A 22,917-nucleotide genomic window follows, 5' to 3' on the forward strand; every position below is an offset into this window, starting at 1 on the left:
GATGCTATGAAGATTATTGAAATGACAGCAAAGGATTTAGAATACTATGTGAACTTAGCTGATAAAGCAGCAGCAGGGTTTGAGAAGATGACTCCAATTTTAAAAGAAGTTCTAACGTGAGTAAAATGCTACCAAACAACATTGCCTGCAACAGACAAATCATTTGTGAAAGGAAGAGTCAATTGTTGCGCCAAACTTCACTGTCGTTTTATTTTAAGAAATCGCCACAGCCAGCCCAGCCTTCAGCAACCGCCACCCTGATCAGTCAGCAGCCATCAACATCAAGGCAAGACCCTCCACCAACAAAAAGATTAAAACTCAAGGTTCAGGTGATGGTTAGCATTTTTTATCAATAAAGTATTTTTAAATTAAGGTGTGTACATGTTTTTAGACATAATGTTATTGTACATTTAATAGACTATAGTAGTGTATAACTTTTAAATCCACTGGGAAACCAAAAAATTCACTTGGCTTTATTGTGATATTCGTTTTATACTGCTGTGGTTGGGAACCAAACCTGCGTTATCTCAGAGGTATGCCTGTATTCTCAATAGCCAAAAGGTGAAAGCAACCCACATGTCCATCAATGAATGAATAAAGAAAATGTGTATATACATATAATAGAATATCATTCAGCCTTAAAATGGAAGAAAATTCTGACACATGCTACAATATGAGCCTTCGGGATATTATGCTAAGTGAAAGAAGAAGCCAGTTACAAAAAGATAAGACTGAATGAGTCCACTTATATAATATTTACAGTAGTCAAAATCATATAGACAGAAAGTAGAATGGTGGTTGCCAGGGGCTGGGGAGAGGGGAAATGGAGTTATTGTTAATGGGCAGAGAGTTTCAGTTTTACAAGGTGAAAAGAGCTATGGAGATGGATTCACAACACTATGAAATTAAAAATTAAAGATGGTTAAGATGATAAATTATATATATTTTACAATTTTAAAAAAGAGGAAAAAAATCTTATTTGAAATAGAATGCAGACCTAAATGTAAAAGGTAAAACTTTAAAACTTCTATAAGAAAACATTATAAAATAAGATTTTTGTGACTTTGGGGTAGGCAGAGATTTCTTAGGTAGGACACAAAAAGCATGAACCATAAAAGAAACAATAACTTAGACTTCCTAGAATTTAAAACTTCTGCTATTTGAAATATACCATCAAGAAAGTGATAAGGTAAGCTGCTGAGAGAGAATATTCACAACAAATACCTCCGAGAAAGAACGTATATCTAGAATATATAAAGAACTGTTATGACTCAATAATAAAAAGAAAACCAATTTTAAAATGGTCAAAAGATTTGAACAGACACTTCACAAATGATGTACAAATGACCAATAAGCACATGAAAAAGTGCTCAACATCATTAGTCTTCAGGAGAATGCAAATTAAACTGCAGTGAGATATTACAACGTATCCACTAGAATGGCTAAAATGTTTTGAAGGGGATGTGAAGCAACTGGACTCTCTCATACATTGGTGGGAATGTAAAATGGCACAAGCACTTTGGAAATCTACTTGGCAGTTTCTCCTACAGTTAAATGTCTACTTCCCTCATAATTCATGAGAAATTTTCCCAAGAAATGAAAACATGTCTACAGAAAGACTTCCACACAAACATTCATAGTAGCTTTACTTATAATGGCCAAATGCTGGGAAGAACTCAAAAGTCTATCACCAAGTAAACGGATAAACAAAATCTGATATATCCTTACAAAGGAGAATCACTCAGCAACAAAAAGGACTGAACTACACACAACATTAATGAATCTCAAAAACACACTGAGTGTAAGAAGCCAGAAACAAAAAAGGACATAGTACAGTCATTTCTCAGTATCCATGGGGAATTGGTTCCAGGACTGGCTGCGAATAACAAAATCTGAGGCTGCTCAAGTCCCATAGTTGGCATATCTGAATTTCCACATCTGTGTATTCAACCAACCAAAGGTCATACCGTATTTACTATTGAAAGAAATCTGTGTATAAATGGACCCACGCAGATCAAACTTGTGTTGTTCAAGGGTCAATTGTATATTATTCAATGATATGAAACTCTAGAAAAGGCAAGTCTAATTTAGAGTCATGGAAAGCAGTTATGCACATGCCTGGGGCTGGGAGTGTGGGGGAACCGAATGGAAAGGGGCACAGGGAAACCTTTTATTTTATCTTAATTTTTAATTTTTTGGCTGCGTCGGGTCTTAGTTTTGGCACACGGGATCTTTCATTACAGCCCACAGGCTCTTCATTGCAGTGCATGGGCTTCTCTTTAGTTGTGGTGTGCAGGTTTTCTCTCTCTAGTTGAGGTATGAGAGCTCAGTAGTTGTGGCGTGCGGGCTTAGTTGCCCCACGGCATGTGGGATCTTACTTCCCTGACCAGGGATGAAACCTAAGTCCCCTGCATTGGAAGACGGATTCTTTACCACTGGACCACCAGGGAAGTCCCCAAGGAAACCTTTTAGAACGATGGAAATGTCACATATCTTGTTTTTGGTAAGGATCACTGGAAGTATATATATTTGACAAACTTCAAACTGTACACTTAAAATGGATACATTTTATTGTCTGTAAATTATAGCTCAGTAAAGTTGATTAACATCTCCTCTACATTAGAAGACATAAGGTTTCTCCTTTATAAAACAGGGATAATAATAGTACCTATTTTCTATGTGCTGTGATTAGTAAATGGGCTAAGGTTAGCATTAGGTCATATGAAACTCTGAGGACCTGCCGTATAATATAAACCCAAAAAATGTTAGTGGAATAAAGTTTTCTTAAAGATAAATAACTCTGCACAAGAGTCACTATAAACCAGTGGTTCTCAACCAGGGGCAATTTTGCTCCCAGGGGACAATAGGCAATGTCTGGAGACATTTTGGATCATCATGACTGAAGTGCTGCTACTGGCATCTAGTGGATAGAGGTCAGGGATGCTGCTGAACATTCTACCATGTACACAACAATCTTCACAACCAAGAATTATCTGACCCCAAATGTCAATACTGCAGAGGTTGAGAAATTTTGCTGTAAACAAAGTGACACAACAATCCACATATGGAAAGAAAATATATAAGTGCACATAATCAACATGGAATTTCCAGTCCAAAGTGACTACAGTATATATCTTCTACAAATCAAAAAGAAAAATCAAAACAGGAAAATGAGCAAAGAATAAGAACATGGCCAGTAAACGTGAAAAGATCCTCTCCCTGTAGAAAGATACAGTGAGACAGCATTTTTAAACCAATAAAGTGGTAAAAATGAAAAACTGTGACAATACCAAGTGTCAGTGCAATAGAGAAGAGAAATCTACACTATACACTGAAGGTGAAAGAGTAAATTACAGCCATATATCAATACATATATGAATGTATGTACATATATCAATATATGCATTCCTATTCATGCATTAGTTACCCCTAGGGATGGAGAGGGGAGGAACTTAATTACATCTTCATTTAAATTACAGTTCTGCTCTCTGAAAGCTGTTTTAAAATGATACCCATTCACCGAACGAACACCTAATACATATCAGGTAATGTGTAAGAGACACTTCATACTTTTATTCCTCACAACAAATCTATGTTGTAGATATTAGTAGCTCTTTAGGTACAGAGCCAGCTAGTGGCAGAGCCAGGATTCAGGCCAAGGGCTTTCCACTGCAAGGACCAATCCTGTCTCTCCCACAGCAGTACAATATTATGACCTATGCTCTAATGTTTGACAATTATTAATGCATTCTTGGAAATATTTCTGGTTTTCATCAAAGTATCTCAATCAAGATAATTCTGGAATGGGGAGAAGATAAAGAAAACAGGATGGCAAATTGCAGAGTAAGCAAGGCAAATAAAAGCTATAGACATCTCCCCTGAAAAAATGTGCATAGACATGAAATTATGTATATAATTTCAGTGGTTCACAAATTCCCTGGGAACACTCATGAAAAGGTCTTTGGATCCAGGTTAAGAATGTCTCCTGAGGGGGAAAAAACAGGCCATATTCACTTATACTATGTGAAGGACCATCCAAATTTCTTTGACCAGAGTTGTACTTTATCAACTAGTGCATAAATGTTCTAAACATTGCTTGTGTTCAGAAATCTTTTGGTTTGCCTCAGTAAAATCTACCATCATTCTTACTGTATCGAGCTCTGTTCCAAACTGTACACGAGAAATAATGAGACTGGTGGTTACATGAGGCTTGTAGAATTAAATTCAATTAGACATCTTGTGTGTAAAGGTTACCTTTGCTGAAGGATGAAAGTTAGAACAAGGGACAACAGATATCAGGCTTAAAAGATGGTGGATCTTTTCCACATCCAGAAACAATTACTAATAAGTTATATCCCATCGTATGTCCACATTTGCAAAAATGCATAAGATTCAACATCTTTAGTTTTAAAACAAGAAAATGCCACACAATCCATTAGCTTATTTTTTTTCATGTCATAATGTTTTTCTTTATATTTCCTTCTTTGTCATTTTGGGGTGATGGTTCGTCTTTCCTACTCTCTAGTCTTCTTCAATATTCCCTCATTCTGCCTTTTTTATCTCTTAAGCAGATGTACAGGTATTTAGGTATACAGATTTCATATTTTCTATCAACCTAGTTAATTCTGAATTAGTATGTTTTGTTGCCCACAAATATATACACCTAAACTGGCTAATTTGTCTTTTTTAAAAAATTAATTTATTTATTTTTGGCTGTACCAGGTCTTCGTTGCTGCATGTGGGCTTTCTCTAGCTGCGGCGAGTGGAGGCTACTCTTCGCTGCGGTGCCTGGGCTTCGCATTGCAGTCGCTTCTCTTGTTGTGGAGCACATGCTCTAGGCGTGGGCTTCAGTAGTTGTGGCTCGTGGGCTCTAGAGCACAGGCTCAGTAGCTGTGGTGCACGGGCTTAGCCGTTCTGCGGCATATGGGATCTTCCCGGACCAGTGCTCGAACCCCTGTCCCTTGCATCGGCAGGCGGATTCTTAACCACTGCACCACCAGGGAAGTCTGTATCTTGCAGTTTTCAACTGACTGTTTTACTATGAATCTTTACATGGGGAACGGAGACAATGTCCATGCTGTACACTAGTTCAGACTTATGTTCCACCCAGCACACAATCTCTTCATTTACTTTACAAACATATGAGTGTTACTAAAAGCAGCACCTGTACTATGCACAGAATGGAATTAGTCAACACTTGTGGGAAGACTTCAGAAGTTACAGAAATGTTCTGCAACGTTCTAATTTTTCTTAATTACTAATTAAGCACGTCAACCGCAACTTTATTCACGTTTTTAAAGGTATTTATATATTCAGCCTGCATAACACCTGGAGAGAAACTACTAAAATGACTACTTATAAGTTTGGCAACGAATGTTACCTCCTTGGACCTTAAAAAAAAAATCTTCCACTGCTCATATTCATTGGTATAGTATTCAAATCTGTAGATTGTCTATTCTTACCTTTAAGTATCTTCTATGTTTTGACCATAACCTCCTTCTTCCCCTAATTGAGAACAATTATTTGTCCTAAATATTGTCTACATGCCTCAACTTTTTATTTATTTTTATCTAGAAAGAAGTCAGTAGGCATACTAACAGAAGATTCCCAATCAACAGAAGCTACTCCTCGTTTCTAAGCTCCCTGAAAGTAAGAGCATGTGTTTACTTGAATCTTCACCATCACAGTAACTAGCATAGTGCTTCACACATCAAAGAAACTCAGTGGATCCCAGGGACTGCCTTAGGAGAAGTTTCCAGCTTTAGGAAAACATTTCACTACTATTACTTTTTTTGGAGGCAGCCCTAACTCCACTGGGTGTATTCCATGTAAATTTCTGTAGAAGTGTTTTAATGATTTTTAAAATTCCTTTTTATAAACTTTCAACAACTTCTCATGGTTCTTAGCATACAACGCAAACTCTTTACTATGGCATAGTTGCTAGTCCCAGCTTATTCCCCGCCCCCCGCCCGACACACTTAAGACATCCTAGCCACACCTGGCCTCCACCTGGTCCTCAACTACTACTCTAAGCGTATTTCAGCCTCCCAGTCTATTTTCCTCTAATTGGGATGCCTCCCCAATCTCCACAGGCTGGGCTATTTATAAAATCAGGCTCAACTGTGGCCTCCGGAGAGTCCTTCCCTTGATTACTCCGCCCTCGCCTCTACCCTGTGTTATCGTACTCACGGAAGAGCACTTACCACTACGTCAAATTCTCTTGTTTCCAAGTGAGGGCACGGACCTCGTCTATTTTGCTTCCAGGTGTATCCCAGGGCCTAGACCTGAGACTAGCACAGAGCGAGTGACCCTGCACTACAACTCCTCCTAAGGCCACCTCCTGGCTTTCAGGCTGGCGCCCGGGTCGTGTGGGGCCTTCACCAGGACCCGCTAGCGTCTACACCACAACAGGCCTCCTTTCGGGACCTAAGGGCGCGCACCCCCTTTCTCCCCAGGGGGCTGGTCGGGAGGGTCGGACGCCCCTGCGGTCGGGTCACAGCCACGGCGTAATTCTGGATTCGGGGGCAGGGAGGTGTGGGCGTTGGGAACTCGTGCAGCCACAGCTGTACGCGGCTTGGTTCTGGGTTCGTGGAACCGGCGCGCGAGCCGCCCACCCATCCAACCCTTCTCCGACCCGTCTCGAGTCTTTAACACGGACTTCTGAAGTGAGGGGTCTGTGAAGAAGGCGGGCCTCTTTCTCAAGAGCAGTGAGAGAAAGTTTAGCTCTGGTTACCAGAAAACGACTTCGAGGGAACCGACTGGAAAACTCACCAGAGAGCGTAGGCTGCAAAGCCGCCTCGAGAGAACTTGACTGACGGGAAGAAACGCCGACGCAAGACGACCGAGCGCGCGCTGAGCCCGCACAGCCGCAGTAGAAGCCTCGCGCGCCCAGCGTGGTGAGCGGAACTGGGGCGGGGCCAGCTCCTCTCGCGCGCTGACGTGACGGGTCGTGGCGGAAGGGTGTGGACGCGCAGGCGCAGCACCGGCCCGGGAGGCAGGGGGCGGGGCCGCGCAGGCGCCGTGAGAGGCGGTAGCGGCGGCGGCAGCGGTGGTGGAGGTAGTGGCGGCAGCTGTGAAGGGGTTCCGGGAAGATGGTGCTGATTAAAGAATTGTGAGTAGGATCGGTGGGCGTGAGTGAGGTTCCGGGACGGCGGTGGTGAGAGATTCATTGATTGAGAAGTGGCGGAATATTCCTAAGAAGGAGCGAGCCTCGGGCCGGCCGCTCCCTGCGCGCACCCCCTCCCCCGGCCCGCGCCCCCGGCCCGCTCGAGGCCCCTCCGCGGCGCGCCCCCAGGCCCCCCTGGCGTTGTCGTGGTAACAGTGCTGCCCTCTCCCCACCCAGGGGCGGAGGCAGCAGGGTCTCAGCCGCCGCGCGTGGCTCAGGAAGGCGCGGCCGGGAGTTTCCGCTGGGACCCGCCTTCTCTCCCTAACACCCCAGTCTGAACCTGGGCCCATCCCCAGGCTCTCGGGTGGGACCCAGCCGAAGCCCGAGGGTGGGGGAGACGCGGTGGGTCTGTGATTTTTCGTCCGGGGTGGAGCCTGTCTGTAACCTGCGGGAGGTGGGCTTGCCAGGTAAAGATAGCACTGGTGTCGGGACTGGAGGTGGTACGTAGGTGCCGTGAAGTTCATGCTGGAGTCGGGAGTCCGGAAAACATGCTCTTCACTGGGCAGTGAAGCTCTCCCCTCACGGGAGAGCCATCTTTCTGCTCTGAGTCTCAGTTTCTACATCTTTAAGATGGGGTGACACTCTGGGCTCCGTGTACTTCCCGGGGTTTAGATGAGGCGTTAACATGTGGTTGGTCAGATAAAAGGGTTTCCAGGTGCATCAGACCGGCGAAGTGGTTTTGTTGAAAAGTTACGGCATTTCCTACCGGCAGGGATTATGAATATCACAGGAAATCTGGTTGGTAGGGAATGTTCAGCTGTCACAGCAGGTTCGTGTTGTCAGCATCCCTTGGGCAACTAGGTATTTCGAGTGTGGCCCGTTCTTGGGTTTTTCAAATGCTCTTTTGATTTTAAACTCTTAAAATTCTTGGCTTAATTTAGCTAACTCCGGACAGCTTATTTTTAGCGTTAGTTCTCAAACTTATTTTTAAAAGTCACTCCTGTCGCTTCTCTGCTTAAAATCCTTCAGACTCCTTATCTCACTGAGAATAAAAGCCAAAAATGCCTTTATTATAGCCTAGAAGGTCTTAACACTATTTTGTGCTGTGATTTCAGTTACTGCCCTTCCCTTGCCCCTTCCAAGCTCACAAGTGTTCTTGCTGTTCCTCCACTACTCCAGGAAAAGTTCAGTTCAGGGCCTTTCTGCTTGCTGTTCCCTCTGCATGAGCTCTTCCCTCATCTCACTAACTCACCTCCTCTCAGGTCTTTGCTTAAATATCACCGTAAGGAATCCCTCTCTGAAGATCTAATTGCGACACCCCCCCCCATTTGGTGTTTGCCTTCCCTGCTTTATTGTTCTCCATAGCAGTTATCACCACTAACATGCAACACAATGATTATTTTTTCTATTTTACTAGATGTGTTCTCTCACTGCATGTAAACTCCACGAATGTCTGTTTTTCTCACTCTCACATCCTCAGCTCTTAGAATAGTCTCCAGCACATAGCAAGTGTTCAATAAATATTTGTTAAATAAATTAATGAAAAATTATAACTTTATTCAGTGACAGGGATCCTGAGAAAAGACACATTTTCAGTTAAAGCTTATTTATAATATTGAACTTTGGATTTATAAAATTTTTCTTCCAAGTCGTTTGTACAAGGTATCATGCAAGTGTTATCTCACTTATTACTCTGAAGTTTTTGTAACTGATAAGTGGCAGGTATTAAGACTTCTGGAGGAAATAAGACAGGAGGAAATTGACTTGGCCCGAGTCACATAGCAAGTACGTTGCAGAACTGATTTTAGGTCATAGATCTAGTCATTTTTCTTAGTTATTTCCTCCCTCCTAAAATGTGAATTAAGTGTTCAGTAGATCCGTTTGACAGTTATGTGAGTAGTATCAGGCTAAATCATGGAAAGAAATTCTCATTGGGAATTTGCATGCTGTGCTTATTGTGAATCATTACTTTCTTTATAAAAAATTTAATGTACCAAGGTAACAAGTGTTGAAATGTGTTCAAGGTGTAATATTTTTTCTGGAGGAGTTATACAATTACATTTCTTTATGTTCACTCATGTATGTCTCCCCTAGATTTTTTTTTCCTCCTAGAGGTTTTTTTTTTTTTTTTTTTTTTTTTGGCTGAGGCGTGGCTTGTGGGATCTTAGTTCCCCAACCAGGGATTGAACCTGGGCCCTTGGCAGTAAAAGCATGGAGTTCTAACCACTGGGCCGCTAGGGAATTCCCATTTTCCTCCTAGACTTTTTGAGGTCAGAAGCTGTTTCTTATTTTATTTAAGTATTCCCGGTATCCCGCACAGCATCTAGTCTAGCACACTGTAAGAACTCAGTGTTGTCTAACAAAAAAAATGATTCTTCCTACAAACACGTCAACTTTCTAAAACGGTTTTTGGTCAGGAGCAATGAACAGGTCATTCCTATGTGAACATGTTGGTAAACTGTAATATACTTTGGCAAATGTTTGTTGTCTTAAAAAATGCCATCTATTTTTGACATGAATTAAAAGGTTAGAAATAACTTTCTCAGGTTGGGGAGTTCCCTTCAGGTTGTTGCTTAAGCAATAGATGAAATTGCCATTAGTGTAAAAGTCCTGGTTTTAAAGAACTATTTGTAGTTCGATCTGGAAAATTATTTTAGAAGGATTTTCAGAGAAGTTTGAAAAATTTCAAATTGCTCTAAAAGTTGAATATTGCTTTTAGAATAATAATACAAAATCAAAGTCTGTTTCTTTTCTCTTTTACTTTTTCTTAAGCAAATCTTGAAGAAGTTACTTGACTCATCATTCATTCACAATGTCTTTATCAGTCATTTTCATTTTGTGAAGTAAGTTTCCCTGAAAGTGTTAGTATATAAAAATAGGGATCTTCCTACTAGTGAGTAGTTGTTAAAATTACTCAGCAGTGGTTCTTTGGTTTTGTGAAACTTTAGGGAAGTCTTTAACTGTTTCCTTTCTGTTCTTTCCTTCCATTTCCTCTGCATCCCAGCATCCTCATTTGGACCTTTGTACATCCTTGCCCTGCCTCCCAAAAGATGGCTTTTCCCCACCTTCCTGCTTCTCAATGTTTTTAACCACCTACAGATGACGTCTTCAGGTTAGCTGTAGTTATGTCACTTACCTTTTGGAACAACCTTCCAGGATTCCTTGTTGTCTAATAAATTTAATAGATTTCTTACCATTGTATTCCAGACCCTGAAAATATGCTCCCAAACTGTATCTTTGTCTGTATCTCCCAAAAATATGCTCCCAGCCTGTATCAGAGTCTTCCCCCTGCCTCCGCCCTAGTTCATTTTCTGTTACTGAGACAGTGAGCAAGTTAGTGTGTACCCTGAGGAGACAGCTAAAATGATTAGGTATGGAAGGATTTTGTATAACAAGTTTATTCTTGATGAGAATAAAAATTAGTAACCATTGTGACTTTGAGAATGTTCGTTGTCTTTAGATGGCCATTATCAGAAAGATAGAGTGATGAGTGACCCCCAGTAGTCAAGGAGGAGGGAGTTAAGAGGAGACGTGTTTTACACGTGTTGGAGATTAAGGTGATGTGGGCTTTCACGCATCATTGTTTGAGAAGACTAAGGAGAGAGAAACAGGTGAAAAGTGAGCTGAAGAGAAGTTGGAATGAGGAAAACTACTGGGAATTTTCTGTAAAACGAAAATTGAGGTGAATGCCATGATATTTTTTTTTCTCTCCTCATAGTAGAAAGAGTTAAAATAAGATTTTAAATGGCACTGCTATGGTAGCTTGATGGTTAGGAGGGAAAAGTCTGAGAATGACCAGGCCAAAAAAGAAAAAGTTGCTATCTTGGACACCAGCTATTATCATGAGACATTTGATATTCAGGGATGGCCTTGGTTTTCAGAGCTTATTGTGGAAATAAGTGTGAGGGTACTTCCCTATAAAAATCTGGAGATAAAATGCAATATCCTGATATATAAAATAATTCATCATAGAATTCTTTTTTGAAATTCATCTTTAGGAGCATTATGCCTCTGTACTGGTCCTTTTGTATGTACAGTAACAAACTCTTGTACAAGATCAAACACAGAAACCTTATATTGAAAAGGGGTTATATTTATAAATTTCAACGTATTTTCCATGGTAAAGTTTTTTCTTACTAAGTCTAAAGGACATTTTCTCAATAAAATTGAGGAATAATTGGGTAGTGGGGAACAATTTTTGGAGGCATTCATTCGTGACATTCAAGACATGTATTCTGGGAGAAAGTATCATAAAAACAAAATGCGCAATATATAGATGGAGAATGAAACCATACTAAAAGTTTCACAAGGGCAACCTGACCAGGCAGTCTACAAATAATATATCCTGTACCCTGCAGTGTTCAGTGATGAGTTTTCTCTTGTTCCTTTACTCCTCACAAGAATCTCTACAACTGCATTTTTGGGGTCCTGGTATAATGAGGATGCTAAATGCAAGTGATTGTTGAGAGCCAGGAATGGGTAGTTTTATTTTCCCCATTTGAAAACTCTTATTTAGAGCTGTAGTCATTGCAAAGACCCTCTTCCATAAACAACATCTTGTACTAAGCTATCGAAAGCTCTTTAATAGTGGAGATCTGTGTTTTAAAGCCAACTATTTCATGTGTAACATATTTGTTATCCTTTTGTCTTTTTAGCCGTGTGGTTTTGCCATGTTCGGTTCAGGAGGTAAGTCTTGCTTACATAGTTTATTTTGATACGCTAATCTAAAGACATATTTTCATTGTATTCATTTACTTTTACTTTGCAGTTTATGTGACAGAGTGAATTATGATGTGTTAGAGGTAATTAATTGTAAATGAATTTCTGTTAACACTCCCTTGTTTTGGAAGGGTCTCAGAATGTAGATTAACTTCCTGTCTAGTGCAGGAATTCTATCTACAGCATCCCAGAGAAAGAAGGTTCCAGCCTCAACTTAGGCACTTTAGGGTTAAGTCACTTGCTGCTTGGAGAAGCAGCCTACTTTACTGTTGCATATTTTAAACATTTGTCATTACTTTAAACCAAAATCTGCTTTCCTGTAAAGTTTGCCTGTTGTTTACAGTTCCTTCCACTTGAGCAAAGAGAAGTAAGCCTGTTCTGTCTTGCACATGGTGACCTTTCAGGGTATTTTTTGGCAATTCTCCCTCCTCCTCCTGGCCCTTTTGTTCCATCTTCTCTGTGTGAGGTCACAAGGTTAAACATTCCCAGCACATTCATTTGGCCTAATATAATGTGATCTCCAGACTTTCTCACAAGCTCATCTCACCGCTCACTGCACGTGCTATAGTTGTTGCTCCCAACTGAAAAAGTGTTCCCAACACAGTCTGACCACAGAACCGTGAGAGATCATTGTCTCCCTTGATCTGCATGGTACAGAAATGCATCACCTATTCAGAACTTGCATGTCCTGCAGTTGTAGCTTCCTGTAGTATAGCCAGGAATAAGGATAAAAGCATAGGCGGCTTCTGAGAAATCAAGATACATGTAGGAAAACCCATAAAGGCCTTTGGGTCCTTCTGTAACTTACACACAGCTTGCACTCCTAGGTTATCTGGTTTTCCTAGAGCTGACACTCGATTAGAAGCAGTGAATTGGAAGTGGGACAAAACAAACTGATAACCTAAGACGTGACGGCTGACAGAAGGCAGACAGAAAAAAAATAAAATGCAGGAACTGAAAAGGAGTAGCTGTCTGTCACTGTTTCATGTAGATTTGAACATAGTCGTATGTACCTCAGTAGTGCCTGAGGTTTCTGTATTAAAGTGAATTAGAACACTCCAGACAGGCCAGGCACCCGTATTCTTTACTTGTACAAGTGTTTGAACTTGAATGTGGAAATTGACATTTGTTTCTGTTAAATTTTTCTTTTGGTTTCAGCTAGTTTCTGAGTCTTGGTATTGTCACCCAGAATAGTCTAAGCTTTTTGTTATATTTGGACTTAATAAACATGCCTCTTGTCTTTAAGTTATTCTTAAAAATGAGAATGAAAGCCTAGTAGCATGTGGCAAAATATCAGTCCATTAATAACATATTTTTGGATACCGTTGTTCTTTCTGTGTAAGTTTTTGTTACTCTGTTCCTGACCAAGATCAAATTTACCCTCTGGCTTAGAGACATTTTAATCATATTTTCAAAATATCACAGTATTGAGAAGTATATTTTGAAGGACGTAAGGATTGTAGCGTTACTGGACTAACCCTGGTGTTGTATCATGAAAACCAAAAGAAAAAAGACAGCCCTTTCTGCAGTCTAAAATCTCTACAAAAACTTTTTTGATGCGTTTATGAAACCTTTCCAAATTGAGTGTGTGTGTGTGTAAATTAACCTGCAAGATAGCATCATATTCCCATGGGCTTTTTAGATACGAATAATTACTGAGCTTACAACCACCCCTGATTTTTTATTCCTCAAATAAAATGTTAGTTTTTAATTATTACTTTTGAGAGGTAGCTTTTCTTTGAAAATATGCTTAAAAAAGAAAAAACCTTTCTTCAGGCTGTCTTCATTGGAAGGAAGAAATTTAGCCAAATCTGTAGAGACTGGATATAATGCCATGATTGAGTCACTAAAACAAATTAGAACACATGAATTTTGCTTTTTATCATTTGTTGGAACTGTTAGAAACTCCAGATTGGCATAGAACAATACTGCCCACCCACAGGTATTGGTGAAGTCCACTGAGAATTCTCATTCACTTTAAAATGAAATAGAAACCACTATCAGCAATTTCTTGCCTTTTATGGTAATACTTGGATATTTATAAATACTTTAAAAACAGTTTCTGTTTACTGGGGAACTTCACAATTAACTGTTCTGACCCTGGATACCCAGTACTGTTTGTGTTTAGGTGGGCAAGGGCCAAATCAGCCATGTCATATACATAAGCATGGAAAAGAGCACCCCAGAGGTCTACTAAAATGTAGACTGTAATGGTTCTTTGTACTTGCAGGCTTTTATTGTTACACTCTATATCCCTCCTCATTATTGAGAATGGTATTCTGATTGCTCAGCTTTCTTATTTGGCGAAGTAACAATTATGTTCCTTCCATACCTTCTTTAGAAGTTTGTGAAACTAAATGAGGTATAATAGATATGAAAATGCTTTGGAAAATACAAATGTGTATTTATTATTCAAAAAAACTGAAACAAGTGTCAAGATGTCTTGATCAGTGGATAGTATATGTTAAAGCACCAGAATATTTGTAACCAACAGTTTTCTTAAATAATGGAAATCTTGTAAAATATTATAGTTTCTTGAAGCTGTATGATCATCTGGTGTTTGTCTCTCTAAACATTGATTTCTGATTTGAGTCATGTTTTCATATAGAACATATGTGCTAAATGGTTTGGATGTGCTTTTCTATATCTATAATAAGATTTTAGCACAGGAAGTTTCTGCGTTTATGCTGACTTATTGAAATTCTGTACTCTGATATTTCAGTATCAGGTTGGGCAGCTTTACTCTGTTGCAGAAGCCAGTAAGAATGAGACTGGTGGTGGAGAAGGAATTGAAGTCTTAAAGAATGAACCTTATGAAAAGGATGGAGAAAAGGGACAGTATACACACAAAATTTATCACCTGAAGAGGTAAGCAGGGTGTTCACATTTGGTGCCTAGTCATCATATTAAACAATCACGCTTTGACTACCCAGCCTACTTATTCAGTATGTAAGTACCTAACTCACTAGTAGATGTGCTGAGGTGCTTTAAAAAATTTTCATGTGACCCCCTCGCCCCCAATTTATTTTTCATCGTGCTAATATGTTGCATTTTAATTTTTTGAGAGTGTTTCTCCCCCTTTATTAGTTATTTTTAAATTATAAAGTGATCTGTCTGCTTATTTAAAAATTCAAACAGAAGATTATAAATTAAAAACTTAGTCCCCATCTCACGTCATCACATACCCATAACTCCAGAGAGAAACTAGAAACAGCCTAGAGTTTATCCTTACAGATCATTTTCTATACGTATTCAAATAAGTTACATAGAAATATGTCACTTGTATCATTTATTGTTTCCCACAGCAAATGGGATCATACCATACATGGGGTTATACACTTTGCATTAATTTTCATGCAGTGATATATCACGAGCATCGTTTCATGTTGTTATTATTTAATGCCCTTTCCATTCTTTTTAAAGCTGAGTAAAATTTCTTGGTGTGGACGTAAGCATAGTTTACTTGACCATTCTCTAAATGGTAAGTTGATTTAGGCGTTTTAGGTATTTTCCTTTTTGTCTGTTACAGGTAGTATTTCTGTAAATCTTTATGCCTTAGGTTACTATTTCTCTAGGAGAAATTCATTACAGTAGGATTGCTGGAAGTCCATGCTCTTTTAAAATTTTGATATTATTGCCAGATTACCTTCCAGGAGTTTGAGAACATTCATTTTCCCATATTTTTCTATCTTTTTAATTTTTGCCAATTTGATACACAAAAAATAGCCCCTTATTTAAATTTGCATTTCTTTATTAGTGAAGTTGAATGTCTTTTCATATTAATTTGGCCTTTTGAATTTCCTGTGTGACTTGACCCTTCAAATCCTATGTTCATTGTTTTTATCTCCTTTGTTTGCAGAGATTCTTTTGCACATTCTCCTAAGTTTGGCAGTCTAATCTCTGTCTTTGGCATAAATATTTTAAAATAGAAAATGCATACCAATATTTATCCAAGGGCGAAAGATCAGTAATGGTTTTTAAGAGTCTTTTTGTCAGTAGTGTCCCCAGTTTATCAAAGGAAGAGGGAATCTGCTCTGCTCTTGGCTTTCTTCTCTTCATGTTGATTAATGCCAGGGTTTTATAGAGGTTTTTAAAGTTGCAGATAAGCTGTGATGATTAGTATTTTTCATATTTTCTCAGTTTGGGGCTATTGCTTCATTTATAATGACACACGAATATAAAGTGGGTCATCACTTTGTAGAACCTTAAATTTTACTTTTATTTTCGCTTAGAGCACAGCATTTCTTTGTTTCTGATGCAGGTTTGAATGAAGGCGATAACTTTGATTAATCAATTATCCGTAAAGACTGTGTTATTCATGGTTTCTGTTAATTTGTTAGTATCTTAAGCATATCTGAAAATGTGCCATTTGAGAGAATTTTAGCATTCTAGATGGTATAACCTATATAATATTTATAGTATTGAATTATGTTTACTCAGTTTACTTTTGTAGCATTTTACATTTACTCATTAATTGAATTTTACCAATATATAAAAACTCCCTTTATTATAAACATTCAACTCTCTGGAGCATTTAAAATAAACCAAAAAAAATTGATATATAAAATTTTCTGTTGGTCTATGATGTCCATATAAACTTGAAATAGATTTAAAATATCCTTCATTTGAAAACTAAGAGTTGGAATATTGAGAAAATGTTTGATATATTATTACATGGGAAAGACCAGTTGCTAAATTTGTACATAAATAATATGTTGTATCTAATCTTAAAAATTAATCAGAAAAACACCTAGAAAGAGATTCATTAAAATGTTAAGAATGTTTTTCCCTTGGTGGTGGAGTTATGGGTGATTTAAATTTATTTTACTCTTCTGTATTTTTGTTTAATGAGAAAGTAAAGAATGATAAATATTAATTTTGAAATATTTGATTTAGGTGACACTCCAGCCATACATAATGGATCTGTTAAGTTCAAGAGGGCTGTATAAATATGGTTAGTGCAAGAGATATTATTATTCTGGAGGGATTATTGGGATGAGGTTCGGAATTCCTTTCAGGCAATTAAATAAAGGAAAACCTTGGCTCTGGAGGCCAGCCTCCCAGCACAGTCTGGCTTCTAGAGCTGCTTCTTCAGTCCTAGAAGGAGCTGAAATCATTCCACAGTACCCTTTGGTTTCACCCTTTCATGCACTCCTTTAATCCTCATTGCAGTCCTGAGACATGGGCAGTATACACATTATACATAAGAAGACACTAAGTTTCATATTTACTCGAAGTCACACAGCTAGTAAGTGGTGGGATGGAGACTGAGCCTGGATTCTCTGATTTCTAATCCCATGCTCTTTTGGTCACAAGTCACAGTCTCAAGGGCCTGTACTGATGAGAACAGGTGTCCCATAGAAGGGTGAGATGGGGTCTGATCAGATGGTGAGGACTATTTGATGCTCGTAGAAGGCTGGCCTTGTCACACCGAGATGGCAGTTCTGGATGGAAGCATGGAGAGGCATGAGACAGGAAAGGGAAGAAGGAAAGAAGGTGGCAGTAATGGATCTCAGACAGTGTGGCAGATAATAGCCACTCTGGTGGTAATGAAAAACAATAAAAAAGCTGTCCGTTAATAAAGACAAAACAGGGACCCACTGTCACTGTGGTCCCGCGGGGAGGGGTCATGGAGCAAAGGCAATCAGATGTCCACGCTCAAAGTCATCAGTGTCATGCTGAAGGCACAGTAGCCCCAGGATAACTGTTATGGAAGGGTAAAGAATTGTTTAGCAGCAAGTGCTCAGACCTTGCTGTGGAGGAAAGACCACAGTCATGGCCCAGGGCTGTGGGTACAGCCCCATCAGACTTCAGTGTCCTGCAAGGGCATCCATTCAGCATGCTGAAGACATACCCACAGTCCCTAGAGAGTTTTAGAGCTCTCTCCCTGAGGTAGTTAAATTTGTGTCCAGAAATATATGTTCCCTTTTCCAGGATTTATTCCATTGGGAAACCTATAGTGCTCTGTGCAATGTCACTGTATAGCATCGATAGATAGGCTTGCAAACTTGGCAAACCTTGCTGGGTAAGTTGGTTGGCTGAGGCTGCCAGCACCTTACTTTACATTGGGACACTTGAATTCTGAGGTCTGCTTTACCCAGTGTTATCGAGGTCTCTGAATTCCCTGGTCAGTATGCTTTCTCATTTCAGCAAAAAACACTTCATGGTAAGGTATACACACTTAATCTCAGCCAGAAGATTGAGAAACAATCTTGGTGAAGTATTAAAAAATTCAAAATTTAATACATCCATAACATGCTACGTTAAAGAAGGAGTTCTCAGGGCTACCAGCCTTACAGTAGAGGTTGAGGAGTAGTGTATTTTTCCTACATAAAAGTAAAATAAAATAAATACAAAATTTAGTGATCATCGCAAGGGACATTTCAAATGTCTGGTTTCCCTGGGTCTCAGGTAGTAGTCCTCTTATGGGATGATATTTCCATTTCCTTTGATAACTTATAGTGAGTGTTCACCCATTGTGATTCTAAGCAGAGGATCTAGTACTTCCTGTGTACGGGTCACTGTAAGTGCTCTAGGTGGGAGCTCATTCATTCCCCATGTCAACCTTTGCTAGTGAGGAAACTAGGTCCAGTAACTAAGATTTCAGTAGCTGGCTGATATGTTACTGCTGTTTGGTAGCAGAGATAGCCCAGGGACCCAGGAAGCATTGTGGCTCCTTTATCGCTCTCTTTACTGCTGAGCCCTGTGGGAGGAAATTTTCCATTTCCTAAAGTGAACTCCAAAAGAGTTTACAGAGAAATTTCTTCCAAGACCATGGATTTCACCACATCCCATTTTCTCCTAAGTCTTTAAAGTCGCCAGTCTTTATCCAAAATAAAGTTGAACTTAACAAGGTACTTACTCAAGATTAGCCATGTATCTCCAATTGTTATAACTCTGTCCAAAGTAAAAACCCTTGGCTCTAAGCAAGCCTGTCTCTTTATTGTCCTCGAGAAGTGACCTGTTCTGCCTCTGTCAGGTTGCTCATAACCTGCTTGGTTTCCTGAGCGCAGCTCAGATCTGTCCCATGCACTCCTTGACTACTTTCATTCATATTGATCCTTCTTCCCTAAACACCATCACTTTTTGTCACTTCTCCATTTGACACCTAATCAGGTATTTCTGTATGCATACATTTTTGTCTTGTTGTGTACCCCGTTTGCCAAAAAAGTTTGAGGACGTTTCCTAAGGTTGTTTAATATACACTTAATAGTGGATGGTGGGGAAGGGAGACAGAATTTATTGGTTGAAGAATTTTGAAGCTGGTCAAGGAAATGTGGTGCAGCTTTTTTTTTTTTTTTTTTTTTTTGTGGTACGCAGGCCTCTCACTGCTGTGGCCTCTCCTGCTGCGGAGCACAGGCTCCGGACGCGCAGGCCCAGAAGCCATGGCCCATGGGCCCAGCCGCTCTGTGGCATGTGGGATCCTCCCGGACCAGGGCACGAACCCGCGTCCCCTGCATCGGCAGGCCGACTCTTAACCACTGCGCCACCAAGGAAGCCCATGGTGCAGCTTTTAAGATGGTATTTCAGAGAAAAACTTGCAGCTGTCCTGAGACTTCATACAGACACACTGACCAATCCTTTTGCTATTGTTTTCTCTTCCTTCTTGGGGAAAATCAGCATTACTGTTTTTTATTCCCCATAAGCAGTATAATCTAGCCAACTTCAGTCAGTCCTGGATGATGGAGAATTCATAAAGCTTTACCAGCTCCAAAATGGCCTCGTTCCTCAAAGGTTGAAGCAGAGGTTTTATTGAAAATCATTGTTTAAAAGTTTCATGTGGTTCAAGTTAAGAGCTCATTTTTGTAAGCAACAAGAGTCATTTGCCAGGAACTTAAGTTATGTTCGTGTTTAAAAATGAGAAGTTTAAATCATCTGAGAATTCAAAGGTTGATTACATATGATGTTTCACAGAGATATGAGCATCACTGAGTAAGTATAGTAAGTAAGAAATTAATAAATATCAGCCAAATAGAGTAATTCGTTCTTTAGTCGAGAATTAGCTGTCAACACATAATTTTTTTCTCTGTATACTCTCCTGAGTCTTAAGATTTGCATAGTTCAAAGTTTTCTACATCAGGAGTGATCCTATTTCAGAAGAATGTCAGACATTTTCCGATGTAGTTTCTTCTTTATGGTATATTTCCGTTCCTACTTTCCTTTTGTTCTGTGAAAAATACTTCTTTCTCCTTTTGTTTTTTATAATTCTCTTGAATTTTAGAGTCTTGTCATACCTTCCAGAGGTTATTCAATTTGTGTCTGGCGATTTTATTCCTCTCCCACAAATTGGGGAATTTTAAGTCAGTTTTAAAGTTTTTCCCCCCTTATATATCTCCCTTTCTTCCATCTCTAGCACCACTGCATTAATGCAAGCTCCATGTCTCTCAAACTTCTCCGGTTTCCTCCCTGCATTCATCTCTTGCTGTTCATTCTTTTGACTGTTACAAATAACGCTGCTATAAACATTTGTGTACAAGTTCCTCTGTGAACATATGTTTTCATTTCTCTTGGGTATGTACATACACATGTACATGTACCTACAATTGGAATTGCATACGGTAACTCCTCACTTTTTGAAGAAGTGCCAGACTGTTTTCCAAAGTGATTGTACCATCTTACATTCCCAACAACAGTGTATGAAGGCTCCATTTTCTCCACATCACTGCCAACACTTGTTATTTTTGGAATTTTTTTTTTTTTAATGGCAGCCATACTAATGGGTGTGAGGTAGTATCTCATTGTAGTTTTGATTTGCATTTCCCTGCTGATTAATGATGTTGAGCATCTTCTCATATGCTTTTTTTTCTTTTGAGTGGTACGCGGGCCTCTCACTGCTGTGGCCTCTCCAGTTGCGGAGCACAGGCTCCGGATGCGCAGGCCCAGTGGCCATGGCCCACGGGCCCAGCCACTTCGCGGCACGCGGGATCCTCCCGGACCGGGGCACGAACCCGTTTCCCCTGCATCGGCAGGTGGACTGTCAACCACTGCGCCACCAGGGAAGCCCTCATATGCTTATTGATCATTTGTAGATCTTTGGAGAAATATCTGTTCAATTCTTTTACCCATTTTTAAATTGGGTTGGCTTTTTATTGTAAGAGTTCTTCGTATATTCCAGATACCAGTCTCCTATCAGATACATGATTTGCAGTATTTTTCCCCCATTTATGAGTGGTCTTTTCATTTTCTTATATCCTTTAAGGCTTAAAAAGCTTCTAATTTTGACATTCAATTTATGTTTTTTTCTAAGAATTTTATACGTTCAGCTCTTTCATTTAGCTCTTTAATCCATTTTTAGTTAACTTTTGCTGCCGTCCATTCTTGCCCACTCCATTTAATTTTCCACACAAAGCCAGAATGATATTAAAACTTAAATCACATTGTGTCATTCCCCTCCTTAGAGCCTTCAGTAGCTTCCCATCATACAAAGAATAAAATCCAAACTCTTAGGCCTGTGAGAGGAGCCCCGTGTGATCTGTCTGCACCCTGCGCACCTCATCATCCTTGTCTTGTATTCCTCTGTTCTTTGTTCACTACAGTCTCGCCATGCTGGAGGCCTCCCAAGTGGCCCAAGCAGACCAGATCTTTTGCTATCTTAGGACCTTTGGTCATGCTGGTCCCTCTGCCTGCTCTGGTGTTCGCTGTCTCTTCATGTAGCTGGCCCTCTGCACCCTCCAGTCGCCACTGTAGGGTCACTTCCTCAGGGAGGCCTTTCTGAGCACCCTGGCTGCAGGTACTCACTTGCCCACTGCCATGTTCCTTAAAACTCATAGCCTTCAGGAAAAGTAATTTTCATTGTCATTTGTTGTTTGCTGGCCTGTTTTCTGTTTCCTGTCCTGGAAGGTGAGCTCTGGGTAAGAATTGTCCCTGTTTGTACACATTATGTACATGGTCCCTGGCAAAATGGACAGGCAGTAAATACTTGAGTGGATGAATGAATGAGGTCTCCAGTGTCTTTAAGGTATATTTTAGTTGATTATAAAATGAAAGATTACTTTATGGCAAATTAATGTAGTCTTCAAATTCTTCCCTATGTTTTTCTACATTTTGATGTTTATCCACAGTAGGATGGAGAAGGATGGAAAAGTGGAACTTTGAACGGTTTTGTTCATTTTGTCTACAAGAAGATGTAAACATTTCATTGGAAAAAGTGCAGTTTGAAATGATTTGCCAAGGTATTATTTATCTCAGGAACAAGATTTTTTAAAAAAGCTCCTACAGAAGTTCAGTGTACACAATGGTCATTTATTATGTATCTTTTAAATCATATAAGCCCTTTGTTTTCTTCTGCAACTATGACGAAGTTGTCTTAATGCACAACAGATGGGTTCACAACCATTGGTATATTGAGATTAGATCTTAATATTGATAACACAACTGATAAGACACTTCAGTTGAATTTTACCCTGAAGTTAAGTATTCTTATTTTGTATTCAGAGATGGGGTAGGGGAAGGGCTGTGTATTGGCAAAGTACCTTCGTACATCTGGACGTTATACTATGGCCGACTCTTAAACTCTGAAATCGAGATGTGTTTACCTTGAGGTAAGCACTGTCATGAATGTTGGTTTATCATGAGAGGACAACATTTTGTGACTAGTTTGGGGGAATAAGAGGAGGAATGTCCTTTTTAAATTGTTTGTTTTTGAAGGTCTAGCTCTATTTTGTTAATTTGGTTAATATTTGTCCCTTTTCTGAGACTCTAAGCTTCCAAAACAGACTTTCCTGCATGTTAACGAAAGTGACTTCCTAAGTGATACTGAGGTGGAAAACAAGGTATATGCTTTCAGTTGTGTACGAGTGGCACACTTGACCTGCCTTGTTAGGAATATATTAAAGTTGCCATTAATGAAAATTCCTCTCCTTTAAAGTAGAAGTGAAATTCAGTTTTATTTTCTCCATTTATACACTTTCCCTAAATTTAGTCAGATTTATTGAGGAGAGATGTATGTTAATGTTCTCATGTTAAACGTAAAAAACCAGTAAATTTGAAACAAAACTAGCTCAAAGGATTGGTCGTTTTTAACTAAGTCAAAACATAAAATGAATTGGAATTGGCATGGTAGGAAAAGCATGCTGGAAATAAGACAATAGGCA

At 39.6% G+C, this 22,917-nt stretch overlaps 1 protein-coding gene, 1 long non-coding RNA gene and 1 other non-coding gene across 4 annotated transcripts in view; 2 read left to right on the forward strand and 1 right to left on the reverse strand.

Annotated features, from left to right (window-relative positions):
- LOC131742439 (uncharacterized) overlaps positions 1 to 6,902 on the reverse strand; it is a 59,595-nt gene extending 52,693 nt beyond the window's left edge. Inside the window, exon 1 of the long non-coding RNA XR_009331438.2 lies at positions 6,772 to 6,902. This is a non-coding gene — a long non-coding RNA (uncharacterized lncRNA). The remainder of the gene's footprint in view (positions 1 to 6,771) is intronic.
- A 107-nt stretch (positions 6,903 to 7,009) lies between these two features.
- PITPNB (phosphatidylinositol transfer protein beta) overlaps positions 7,010 to 22,917 on the forward strand; it is a 62,951-nt gene continuing 47,043 nt past the window's right edge. For both annotated transcript variants that reach the window (XM_059040253.2, XM_067015759.1), the window contains exons 1-3: positions 7,010 to 7,111; positions 11,761 to 11,791; positions 14,547 to 14,692. In XM_059040253.2, coding sequence (XP_058896236.1) covers positions 7,092 to 7,111; positions 11,761 to 11,791; positions 14,547 to 14,692 — 197 coding nt within the window. In that variant the 5' untranslated portion in view covers positions 7,010 to 7,091. The remainder of the gene's footprint in view (positions 7,112 to 11,760; positions 11,792 to 14,546; positions 14,693 to 22,917) is intronic.
- On the forward strand, positions 18,037 to 18,158 carry LOC131742966 (small nucleolar RNA U109). The gene has a single exon (XR_009331622.1). It is a non-coding gene; the product is annotated as a small nucleolar RNA U109 (small nucleolar RNA).

Source organism: Kogia breviceps, chromosome 15, assembly GCF_026419965.1.
Source record: "Kogia breviceps isolate mKogBre1 chromosome 15, mKogBre1 haplotype 1, whole genome shotgun sequence".
Classification (NCBI taxonomy): Eukaryota; Metazoa; Chordata; class Mammalia; order Artiodactyla; family Physeteridae; genus Kogia; species Kogia breviceps.